The following is a 13,619-nucleotide window of genomic DNA, read 5'->3' as shown; positions in this document are numbered from 1 at the left end:
TCTTGTCCTGTCAGAACACACAAAGGATGTATCGACATTTGAGTACAGTAATGGTATTTGTTTATCTGTTCATGTTCAATTCTCTTCTTTCAACAAAGGCAACGAAAAAAAGTTTCGCCTTTGTTCAACAGAAACACTTTGATTTTATGTCAATCTTGAGTTATTTATAGCAAGATGACCCTAAATGTTCGTATTTAGATCTGATTTTATCAGCCCCCAGAAACATCAATATGGCTTTTCTTTGTATAAACTCATAACAATCATGCATTATCTTACATTAACTAAATAATCCATTATTATCTCTTTGACCCAACGTTGTTCATACGTCATAGCGTAACAATGGTCATTTTGGTTCTTATTTCCATAAATAATAATCGAGGTTCTGTCCAAACTAGGGGCATTCTTCCATTTAACTAACATCTGCAGTTAACCGTTTTCAACCAAATAAGCGCCCAATATGTTTATGAATTTATAAATTTAGAAGATTAAGGGATGTTTAATGGGACTAATGTGAATGCCTTTTTTAAACTTATCATACGTAGTAAGCCATAAATCAATTTGAAAAAAGAAATCAAATAAAGAACTACCGTACAGTGAATCCTGTCATAGTGACCACCTCTGTATAAAGACCACCTGCTTAATATGATAACTTTGTTGAAATCCCAAATTGCCAATTAAAACACGATCTGACCTCTGTATAATGAACACTTGGTCATGAAAATATTTGTTTTTCATTGGTGGTCTTAATAAACAGGTTTAACTGCATGAATTTTTTATACAAAATACTTTGACCTTTGACCAAGCAACCTTGATTGGGATCATTGACCTAAACTTCATGCATTCATGTTAATACCATACAACATATTTTTAGAAACAAAATCTTATTTGATATCAAGCCATGGACTTGGTAATTTTATTCAAACTATAATTGACTTTTGTGACCTTGAAAGTTGGTAACACCAATATAAACATTGATGATTAGACTGGTGACCGGTCTAATGGTTTTAATCACAGGTTTACGACACGCAAAAAAATATATATATAAGTATTTTTTTAATTTTTTTTGCACATCGTAAACCTGTGTTTTAAAGTACCTGTTCTGCAGTAAACATAAACAGTAATTACAGGTACTTGACTACAGGTGACCTAAAGATTAGTACTTTGACTTCAATGTGACCTTGACCTTTGACCTTACCTTTGACCTTGATCATGACATGCAAAGAGCAGTTTAACCATTGTTCACATACTTAAGGAAAAAATTCAGCAAACCAAGATAAAAAGAATTCCAGTTATGTATTTGGGACAGCGTGACTTTGAAGAATTGATTTTTGCTGTTTTCTTCAGCATGCCTTCATACTATTGCAACTTGATGTAACCATGGCGAAAGTTCAGCCTGGCATGGACAGTGACATGCATGCATGCATGTATGTAAGCTTAAGTGATGTTGATATAAGGTGGAAGGGAAGGGGTTGTGGCGGGAGGATGTCGGCAAAATACAATTGTCAGATCCGGTTCATATTTATCAAAAAGGATGCTTTCAAAGACCTAATGTAATTCTCACCTTGGATAGATACAAAAATGTCCAATTGGTTAATTAAGATTTGCATACTTACAATGTCCGGCTAACGTTATAACTGGGTTACACCTCCCAGCCTTTCCGTGGGTGTGAGATCGAGCACGTGCGCTGAACCGGTTTTGACGTGACCTTTGACCCAATACATGCCGTTATTCGGCACATTCTCATGATTCTGTCAGTAAGGTAGGTATGGTATGAAGAAAAATGCAAAAAAAAAAAAAAAAAAGATAGCATATAACTATTGTGATATAAGATACTTTTAAATATTTTTGCTTTTATAATGAATTATCAAAGTGTCGTTTCAAGATAAAAAAAAAATCAAGAGCATTTGTGACAATTATCGCAATATTACTTGAATGCACAGGGACCTGGCACGAAAATATTTAACCAACAGTATACATATATATATATATATTATAAGTATCAAGGGTATAAACTCGAATAATAATATGTGTACTGTTTTTTTTTTTTTTTTTTTTTTTTTTTTTTTTATTATTTATTTATTTTCGTGCCAGGTCCCTGTGCTTGAATGTACCGTCTTTATTTCAATATTAACATTATAAAATTTAAACATTTATATCTTAAAGATAGCATTGGAGTACACATGAACAATGATCAACATTGCACACATCAATATTTAGGAAATTCCAAGACGCGTCTTAGGCATGGAACTCAAATGTATATACTACAGTAACCGACCTATTGTCGCGGTGATTCTTATCACATGCTAAATACACGGATTTTAATTACACGCCAAAATATGTTAATTTACAGTAATTTTATGTTGTCCTGAATTCCTAAAGCAAGGCTGGTTCAAACTATGCGATGTTTTCACAAATTATTATTCAAAATTATATTCCGCTACAATAAGAATAGCCCCCTAAACCTGCCTATATCATAAGGCTTTTTTAAAGTATATATTAGGAAGAAAAAAGCCTAATAATATAGGCAGGTTTAGCGGACTACAATAAGAACCAAGTTATTCACAGAGAGAGAAAATGAAGCAACTCATCCTGCTGGCCGATGTGTTTGAATTTATTAGTATTATAATATTCTTTTAATTACGATAATTATATACAATAAGCTCATTGCACTATATCATGCATTGCTTTTCTCATTATACATGTACGTTATATGTGACTGTATTATTTATGTCTGGATAAGTGGCGGATTTCCTCGAAAATAAGACACCAATTCTGTAGTCCACAATCGATGCTGGTTGTAATCACGGGGATCTGAGAATTAGTTACAGTTTGCATATTTAGATCTTGGCGTTTACTTGAGATAAAAAGAATGAAGAGGATTCTAACCGATTTATTTTTAATCTAGACCCCCAAAACGTCTAAAACGGTCTATGCTCTGATAGGTCCGAATATATATACAGACTGTAACTTATTCTCAGATCCCTGTGGTTGGACTTGCGATATAGCCATACACGTTACAGTTCAAATTTAAACTTTTAGCAAGGACATTTTTTTCATGTTCATTTTTAATATAAAATGTGTACATTACACGTATGCATGTATCTATACTGTTGATACGGCACATATGTAACCATTCGATTACGTCTTTACAGAATTCTTATATCTTTATGTGCATTCTGCATTCTACACATACATGTAAATATGCATGTAATGTACATGTATATCATAAACATTGTCTTTATTGAATCTACATGTATCCTTACTTTTGTTTTTATATCCTACATTATACGTGTAGGTTGGTTGGTAGAATAATAAAACAATTGCTAAAAAATTGATAATTGTTGTCTCTGCGACATATCTAATTCTAGTCCAAATTTCAAACTAGGGGGACATAATCTAGTATAAGAATTATGTTGAAAAAAAAATCCAATTAACTTCGAGTCTGGTGGCCACTCTTTAGTTTGGCATGCGAGGCGTATGATGTATGGCGAGAACGTCTGTATTTCGAAAGAGCAGGCGAGGTCGCATAAGTTGGGTATGCTACCAAAGATACTGAAAAAACCCACCCCACTCTGACCCGGGGGATTGGGGGTAGGGGTGGGGGGTGGTGGGCATTGGTCACATTCTGACAAATCTTCAGATACAGTGCCAATGGCGACGAATAAAAAAAAACTTTTAAGAAGAAATAAATAAAGATCCAAAAAATAGATCATGCAATGAATGTTCCAAATTTTAAAACCATGCTTGCAGAACAGAGTGCTACAAGTATATATCAGAGATTTCACCAATGTTTGTATAGGGCCTATACAGAATAGTGCCTTTTCAAACCTCCTTTATGTGGAAATGGGGAAAGAAGTTGTACAAAATGATTTTTTTTATCAAGACCGTTTTAAAACACGTCTAAAATGGTCTGTGGACAGTAATATAAATGTGTAACTTATAACCAGATTACTGTGAGTCTTCGTGTGCAAGAAAGAGGTACATGTTTTTGAAAAGTGGGAGTTATCTCCCTTCATACTATGCACGATAAGGTTGTAAGGATTACCTCCCCTGGTACACGATGGTGGCAATAGAACAGAAGTCGTGTTATTTACCACAAACTCCCGGTAATATGACCATATCAAGTGCCTTTAAAGGCCCATTACCTTTCCGGAGCAAAATACATGTATAAAGGTTTCTTAAAATACATTAATAACATCAGAAAATGCATACCGATGACCTAAAATAAGGTTACGACACCAAACATATGCAAGATTTCCTGCGTAATATATGAAAACAGTGGAGAGTCATTCGTTGTTTTGCCGTCTGGTGCAGTGATAGCCAACTACCGCGCGGTATTTAGGACGACGGCGGGAAACATAATACGACCCGCGTTATGAATATAAACATTTTATTTATTTTAATCAAATAGTTCAGAAGGTGATGATAAATGCAGTATTAAAGGTAAGTTAATAATTTTTAAGACTCAACAAAAATATCGATCTTGTTTTACATTTCCATTTTAAAAATTAAAAGCCGTTTCGGAAAGGTAGTGGGCCTTTAACAGACACCAACGTTAAAAAGCTAACTGAACAAAACATTACTCATGAAATCGACATGTAACCGCTGATGGTATTAAAGATACAAGACTGCACAATGATTAAGTATTTTTTTTCCGATAAATCAAAGATGTTTGCAATGGTCCCTAGGGAGATCGACATTTTTAAAACCTCCAATTTCAATGAAAGTTCTGGAGGGCACTGACTGTTTTGAACTGGCCTGGAAATCACCGCTTAACAAAACGCAAATGCCATTGTCTATACATTGTATATATGAATTGCATGGATTAACCTGAGTTAATAAAAAAATGGTTTATATTAAAAATAAATCAATTATATTATATAAACAAAAAATTGCAATGCTTCAATATGTGGGAGCGAGAACAGATCTCGTCCCTGACGGGCCTCGAGTCAGCTATCTCTCCCACATTTTGGACACTTTTCGGCCTATCTCCATAACTTCATATTAATATTGTGAAAAACTTAGGGGGACGAAGTTGCAACTCAAATTTGGTTACCGTGGTTTTTACAGATTTGAATAAAACCCACAAAAATCGAACACTGCAAAACATTTTCAAGCGTTTTTTAGATTACATATTTATTTGTATAGGTAATTTTAAATGATAAGGTGATAAAGCTGTGTTTATGTTGAATTCCTCAAATCCTAAATGCCGCCTGGAATGGACCGTCACTGTCCGGCAACTCCAATGTCATCCTAAATACCGCCAGGAGTGGACCGTCACTGTCCGGCAACTCCAATGTCATCCTAAATACCGCCAGGAGTGCACCGTCATTGTCCGGCAACTCCAATGTCATCCTAAATACCGCACGGAGTGGACCGTCACTGCCCGGCAACTCCAACTTCTTCCTAAATGCCGCCTGGAATGGACCGTCACTGTCCGGCAACTCCAATGTCATCCTAAACACCACATGGGGTTGACCGTCACTTCCCGGCAACTTTAATGTCATACAAAACACCGCCTCGAGTGGACCGTCACTGGCTGGTCAACTCCAATGTCTTCATTTAAAACACCACATTGAGTTGACCGTCATAAGAACATGTAATCATAATGAAACTGTCTCGTCTACATGATCAGGTATTCCGCTATCCAGGAAACAACGATTGGTCATAATAGAAATAGGTGGAGTCCAAAACAAAATTTAGCAACACTAAAAAGTCTAGAGCACCTTCCTCGAGTGACTTACATTATCATGTTTCGTAAGCGTGTTCAATAATTTGGTACTTTAATTACTTTATATAGGATTAGATGATATTAATTCTAGGCCTAAAAGTATGCTAAACTTCATATTGTATAGTTACGAGTGTAATTTTATTGATCCCATACATTCAACTAGTACTATGATTAAAATTTACATACGTAACTTGAAATTTTTGGATGTGCATGGCGAGCCGAAGTCCTCTATATAAATATATCGAAATATAATCTTACAGTCATGGTCTAAACTTATTAAATAAAACAAGAGACGGCTATCTGACAATGCAATCTTGGCACAACTTGAACTGGAAAATACTAAAACAGATTACAAGATGATGACCTTGACATTATCTTGGATTTTGGTTTTTTTAGAGGTCTAAAATATTCAACACTTCTTATATATTTTCAGTACTGAAGCTCAACAAGAACATTAAAATGTGGACTATGTGAAAAGTTTACGGACGGCGGACGACGACGGACGACGACGGACGAAGCACGATGACTTAATGATCAGATGACCTAAAATAAATACGACTACGTCAGAATAAAGATAGGTACCTCACGCTTACGGAAATCAAGTGAATGTCTAAATTCAAGGTCATCATTTTCTAAAGTTAAGGACAAATTTTGTACCTTTTCATTGGTTACACATTTCTTTTAATACAATTTGGAATGTATATATAACAAGAAAACAAAACATGACACCAAAATAAAAATCAAATATGTTTATTGTACGTTAAAATACATCTGCACAGCAAATAATAAAATAATCATAATCGATAATGAGTGTAACAAATCTACAAAATACATTCTTGAAAATCACATTGACTCTTTCACGTCAAATCTCATACGACAGACTGTAGTACTGTGATACCCATATCGAGACATTAACAAGGACTTCGGGAAAGGCGGGAAAATAGACAGACAGTGTATAACTGACGCAGACAGACAAAACAATAGACAAACAATCCGATTTAAAATACATCGGACACACAAATTAAGAAAGAGCTTCCGTCTAATGGCGAACGTTCTGACGCTCAAAACGCTATAAATACCGCTCTGAGCGTCAATAACCACCAATCAGACATTCACAAGCTTCTTCCTTTCACATAACAAACATGCAGACAGAAGACAGACAAACGAACATGCAGGCAGACAAAAGAACAGACAATTAATCCGACTTAAAATGCATCGGACACAAGAAATCAGAAAGAGCTTCCGTCCGATGGCGAACGTTCTGACGCTCAAAACGCTATAAATACCGCTCTGAGCGTCAATAACCACCAATCAGACATTCACAAGCTTCTTCCTTTCACATAACAAACATGCAGACAGCAGACAGACAAACGAACATGCAGGCAGACAAAAGAACAGACAAACAATCCGACTAAAAATGCATCGGACACAAGAAATCAGAAAGAGCTTCCGTCCAATGGCGAACGTTCTGACGCTCAAAACGCTATAAATACCGCTCTGAGCGTCAATAACCACCAATCAGACATTCAACAAGCTTCTTCCTTACACATAACAAACATGCAGACAGACAAACGAACAAACACATATCTGATAGAAACAACATCAGAAGCAGCATGCATCATGCAAACGAAAAAAATTAAGGCAAGCAAGACAAAAAGAAAAAAAAAGAAAACATTACACGGACAAACATTAAGACTTGTCCTTGAATATCACATCACTACAATCGATCTACACTCACATTCACATCACATTCCTCTTCCATAAATACAAAATATAGTTTTCTGACATTGGTTAATACATCTTTGACCTTTTGCTCGGACTAACAACTTCCATATCGTCGTAATCGAACGCAATCTTCCGCTTTATCCCCCTATGTATACTGTTGCTATGGTAAGTGTAGCCACGCCTACTCTCCATGATGATGGCATACTCCTCCACTTCCGGCGCTGGAAGTAGATCACTTAGGTAAATTTCACCAACAGCGAACTGTTTGTCCTGAAAGTCGTTGTTAGGGGCCATGACCGGACTGGTCAGTCTGGGTAGTGTCTGTAGTGGACAGTTGAACTGACCCGTTGTTGTTACCAGTCTTTAACAATAACGGTGTTGGTTTCTTGAAGGCGTCTTTTATCTTTAGAGTACAATCGCCCTGGAATGGAAACAAAGTCTTTGATTTATTCATTCAAACATAATATATATATATATGTATATATAAAAAACTAACCCATTTTTTGAAAAGAAATATGAAATAGATGTCATTCCTTCTTTAAAAAAACCCCAAAAAACAAACTTACCATGAGGTCGAGACTGTAGTCAAAGTCGTCATCAAGATCTATTGGGATGGGGAACTTCTTGTCATGTTTCACACTGTAAGCAAACAAATCAAGATAAATAACGAATGACAGACTAGAATTTGGGTTTACTTTTGTGAATATAAAACTTATCTATAAGTAGTGCATTGTTCTTCATCATTCACTTAAGGTCCCACGATTGAAATGACGAACCAAACGAGAGAAGGATACGAAGACAACCCAGAAAATAACCTGAACATCTTAACACAATTTTCATATGTTTTAAGCATTTAGATATTGTTCAAAAATAACAGTATTTTCAATATATATACAAGTTCCAAACCCATCCCGACTCCCGAGATCTTGACTCTTACCCAAGAGGTTGGCTGTTTAGATCAAGGCCAGTTGTGTGTTCTGCACGGATTCTACTTTGAAGGGCAGAACTTGTCTTTGAGGAACGAGAGGATAGAGAGAAAGAAGGAAAATAAGATAGAGAGAAAAAGAGAAGGACAGCATACATATGTCATTGAAAAGAACGGAAGAAAAGAGACATATGACATTGAAAATAATGGAAAAGAAAATCAGAAAGATGGATACAAAAGAAATACAGTAGATGAAGAAATAAAAAGTAGAATGAAATGTTTTCGAACAAGAAATAGTAGAAAACTTAATATTATTTATATATACCTTAGCACTTGTTTCTTTAGTCGGCAAAGTGATCTTTGGAGGTGACTGCTTCTGTAAAACAAAATTAATGTATAATGTTATGACAAATGTCTCGTCTACAGTTTTACAATCAAGATTTGTTTTCGTTTAAGAATATTCTACACTTGTCTCAAGGTTAACACATAACGAAAATCAGAAGAGTATGTATTTATCTAATATAAGCTTGATATTATGCCTTCCATCTTCACACGATGAGTTACAAAGGTAGCGTCAAGTATCAACAAGAAAGAAATAGGATTTGTAAACAAGTTTACCTTTAAGAACCCAGCTAGTTGGGATACGGTGGCTTTTGTTTTCTGTAAAAATCAAATGATATCATTTAAAAATAGGAACTGAAATCATGCTAGGTGAAACTTTGTAATTAAACATTAAGAAAAATTTAAACAGGTAAAGTGATAATTTTAATACTTGTGTTACAGGTAGAACAACAGTGAGAATGGACAATATAATATACACTTTGATTTACAATCCCTTTATGATGTTTATTCATTAAAATCGTAAGACAGAACTTACCAATTTGTTTGTGGTTTTGTCGTCAAATGTCTGTGGCCTTGACCAGTGGAATTTGTCTCCAACTTGAGTCTTGAAGTTAGCACTTGTCTCCGAGACTTTCATAACATCTGTATCTAAAACTTTTTTCTGGTCCTCTTTCTACAAACGGAAATAAACATTATTGATTTCAAATTCCATTTGTTAGATATTTGAATAACATAACAAAATGAAATAGATTTTTTATTTTTAAGTCTAAAAGTTTGCGGCATTTTTCTTTACAAAATAATAATGGGTTTACCTTCACAGATACAGCAAGTCGATCACGTGATACAGCAAGGCGGTCACGTGATATATCCCCATTTATCGTGTTAGTTTTATTGATTTGAACAGACCCCTGGACCCGACCAATAGAGATGACATTTCTCTTGTTATTATCATCTTCCTAAAATAAAAAAGAATAAAATTTATATAACACCAACATCAATAAACAATATTATCAAACAATAAAAAAACCTTTATATATCTGTCATTTTTCTTTTGAAAATCATACACAAATTCGAAATTATTTATAATGCCAAACTATAATTTCCATTCTTGTGGATATTTAGTTTTATAAACCGTCAATTTACCTTTATAATTTATCATACACAGTTACACGTAAACAATTTTTACCAGTGGTTTGATAGTATAAACCCCGTTGATTTCTACCAAAGTACTGAATTTCTCGATAGATTGAGTATGTCACGCGCGATTTGGAGCCGCGCGGATGAATTTATGATGGTCAAAATCAGAAAATTTTGGTGTTTTCAGTACCGAACGTACGTTCGGTGAACATGTAGGTATCAAAATAGGTTTCAACACATATACATGTACGTGTGTAAATACAAATGTAGAAAAGTTACATTGTTTATGTTACTACCGTACCTCTTTTAGTAATGCTTCCGTGGGTATGATAAATAAACAATGTTGTACAATGTACAGTTTTGCACATTCCGATGACGTCGCAATGTTTACACTGTACATGTTGTGTGTCGGTGAGTGTGTGTCGGTGAGTCTGTGTTGTTCGCTACAACATTTAACATCTTTGGTTGTACGCAAATGGATAAGATATATCAAGACAACACCAGTCTTTAGTTGGATAAGTTTAACCAAAACGACCTAGCACGACAATGCATTTTTGTTCACCTCGCGAGACAGACAAGTCCTGTACGTTATCTACTGTGAATCGGCGATAGTAGGCCCTCCTTACTTATAGCCTACCTACACAATGTACGTTTGGTGTGTTTCGAAATATCAATGAAACGGAATCCTACAATTGTAGCTTTACAATACTTGTAAAAGATATCTCTAATACTTATTGAAGTGTTTGAAACAACAATATAAATATAAGCTAACATTTTGAGAGCGGTAAACGTAGTGGGCCTACCTGTGTTTGTACATGTTACTCGAAACGACGTTCCGATACATTTGAAAATCTCCAAAATCCGGAAATAATGTCATGAAACTATGAAAACATCCATGTATTCAAGTAATTTCAAACGTGAACTGATTAAGTAGAACTCAAGTGATCACAAAATCGAAGAAACTCTCTGTTTGTCACACCTCCTTGACACAGGCGGTTTGAATCGGACGCCGCGTCACAACTACGTTAAATATCCTGCCACGTTATGAATTGTGTAAGCGTGTGTAATAATACGAAGCAAAAGATTAAAACCAAACTGCTTTGCATCATGGTGTTTTTTCCAACGGATAAATATAACGATTTATAGTTTCATACCGGGAAAACACCAGATATATGCTTCATCAGACGGAACTCATTTTATTTGTATGTTCATTGATAAATTGGCGGTAATTTCCGCCACTTCGAGTGGCTGTTCCAAATGCCCGTCGGAACCAAACGATATAATCCAATTTTAGTATTATAAATGCCATAAACACTATTAAGTGTAAATTTTGAGCTATGAAAATAATAGTTAAGACTGTAAATATAAGGATTAAAGTCTCTTTCTGGTGGTTCTATCGAAGGATAAAGTTGAGTAGGGTATCGATATTTGTTTCATGGACCGCTTCGCGGTCCATTCCAAATATCGATACCCTACTCAACTTTATCCTTCGATAGAACCACCAGAAAGAGACTTTAATCCTTAAATACACAGCTACAAGTAAACAATTTACCTTTATATACACTGCTACATGTAAACACATTACCTTTATATACACAGCAACATGTAAACAATTTACCTTTATATACACAGCTACATGTAAACAATTTACCTTTGTATATACAGCTACAAGTAATGGAGATGCGGTCGGACTGCTGCTATTTATTTTTAGTTCCTACAATCATTAAAATAAATACTATTTAAGAATAATGCATATGTGACTTTTCATTAAATTTCCAAACAAACAAAATATTATTTTTGCAAATAAATACAATGTCATGTGTCTTCAGTTTTATGAATGAAAAGCAAGGAACGGAAGCATCACCTTGGCGAACACCTAAATATATTTGGACTTATATACGGTAGTTATTTGGTAGACCGGATGCTAATCCAATTCCCCACAACACTTTGAAAGTCTGGCGTAATCAAGTAATTTAAACTAACCGATATGGTGGTTGCTGTTTCGTCCAGTTTGGGTTTAGACCAGTGAAATCTGTCTTTGACCGGGGTTTCGACAGTTTTGGTTCCGGATTCTTTGGCCTGATCATTAGTGGCCTCTTGTCGGTGGCTATCGCCTGCCTATAAATCCAAACAATGCAAGACAAATTACCTTGGATTAAATTAATCTATTTAATCTATTTAATCTATTTCTTTACAAGTATTTTCATGTAAGTTTCGATTTCTTGCGAAAGCTGAAATTATCTCTAAAGAACATTTTACTTACTCTAGGATCGGCTATCCTGACAGTGATGAAGGGACGTTTTCGTTTAGGTGGCAATTGATTGTTGTCCGTGGGCTTTGGTCGCCATTGTCTTTTCTTTGTTCTTGGTTGACTCATCGTGGATCTGATATAAAGTTAAAAAGAATAATTATCAAGAAGTACTTGTATTTGTAAATCAAGAATAGATTTATCCCTAACACGGGACAAAAATAAACATACATGTAGCAACAATACAATACATGTGCACTCTACGAAACTCAGAAGAAGAAAAAACACATTTAAAACGAATCACTGATGACCAGGGAAATTACTTCGTTGTAACCATGCACAATTCGTTATAATTGTTCGTTGTAGAAAAGTAAATATATAACAAACAGTCTAGGTAAATCTTGATGGGGAATGAAACCACTACATTATAGCCATGAATTCGCTAACGTTATAGACGAGTTCGATGTAATCATCATGATATATGTGATATTCTATAGTCATAGTTATAGTTGTTTTCCAGCACATGAACATTCAAATTCCTCTACATCGTAATTGTATTAATTATCTATATTCTATTTAAAAGTGTAAAAATAAAAGTTAAAAAAAGGCCTTAGCAAAGATACGCTTCATTTCCTCCAACACTTGGATAAGTTTAGGGAAAATCAAATGAAATACTCTGCAATCATTCATTTTTATCGAATAATTGCAAAATAATGTTTAAACAAGTTACTCACCTTTCTTTCTGTATCTAGTCTTGACCCGAAGGTAAGTAAAACGTTGAAAATCTTGAAATTTGTGGGAGCTAATGATATCGTGACTGAAGTCGATTTGTGCGTCTTGTTGACAGGGGATGACACGTGATATCAACAGATGACGTCACAATGGAGATGACGTATTTCTCTTGTTTGTTATACACGTGACTTACGCGAGGCGACATCATGCGGATAAAAGTATAACTACGTCAGGTTATCCAACTTTTTTTCGCATAGATAAGTATAGATAGTATAGAGTACAGTAGATTTTTGTTTCACAACTTCTTATATTTTGGCTACCGCGACATTGAAAGGCTTCAATCAAGAATTGATATCTCCACGACTATCCCTCCATTACTGTGTTCTCTGCCACATCATAGACTGGATTACCTGCCATTATACCAATTCTCTCCGCTAGGCTGCGCTCATAAATACTATTGAGACAATAAATACTAATATTGTATTTTCGGAGCGAAGCCTAGCGGAGAGTAGAAAAACTACGGCAGGCAATCCAGTCTAGCCACATCAAGGTGACGATATGAAATACTACATTTGTATATCAGCATTAGCGTCGTCAGCGATGTCGGTGTCGTCCGCCGGAAGTAGGTCTCCTTGCGAAAACTCGAATAACTCTTGGTGTCCAAATTCAAACTTTACGAACACCTTAACTTCCTTAGGGAAAGTGCTAGCTTGAAATCGTTTTCCAGGACCGAAAGTCAAAGGTCAAGGTTGACCATTCTTGAAAATGAAAATAGTCTT

General features: G+C 35.2%; 2 protein-coding genes across 3 annotated transcripts; both read right to left on the bottom strand.

Annotated features, from left to right (window-relative positions):
- Positions 1-6,497: 6,497 nt before the first annotated feature.
- On the bottom strand, positions 6,498-9,420 carry LOC138336344 (uncharacterized). Of its 2 annotated transcripts, XM_069285785.1 has the most exons (6): positions 9,259-9,420; positions 9,000-9,041; positions 8,707-8,757; positions 8,394-8,467; positions 8,023-8,095; positions 6,498-7,877 (listed from the first exon to the last, which is right to left on the bottom strand). In XM_069285785.1, exons 1-6 carry the CDS (start codon positions 9,358-9,360, stop codon positions 7,740-7,742), a joined length of 480 nt encoding a protein of 159 aa, XP_069141886.1. In that variant the 5' UTR covers positions 9,361-9,420; the 3' UTR covers positions 6,498-7,739. The 2 variants fall into 2 exon arrangements, 1 of the variants encoding a protein (XP_069141886.1); XR_011210415.1 differs by lacking the exon at positions 8,394-8,467 and having other exon boundaries at positions 7,813-7,877; positions 9,259-9,304.
- A 63-nt stretch (positions 9,421-9,483) lies between these two features.
- Positions 9,484-12,986, bottom strand: LOC138336568 (uncharacterized). The gene is made up of 6 exons (XM_069286086.1): positions 12,843-12,986; positions 12,124-12,244; positions 11,844-11,978; positions 11,512-11,574; positions 9,536-9,679; positions 9,484-9,489 (listed from the first exon to the last, which is right to left on the bottom strand). Exons 2-6 carry the CDS (start codon positions 12,235-12,237, stop codon positions 9,484-9,486), a joined length of 462 nt encoding a protein of 153 aa, XP_069142187.1. The 5' UTR covers positions 12,238-12,244; positions 12,843-12,986.
- Positions 12,987-13,619: the final 633 nt, after the last annotated feature.

Source organism: Argopecten irradians, chromosome 12 (genome assembly GCF_041381155.1).
Source record: "Argopecten irradians isolate NY chromosome 12, Ai_NY, whole genome shotgun sequence".
Taxonomy (NCBI): Eukaryota; Metazoa; Mollusca; class Bivalvia; order Pectinida; family Pectinidae; genus Argopecten; species Argopecten irradians.
This window is presented reverse-complemented; position numbering and strand designations above follow the sequence as displayed.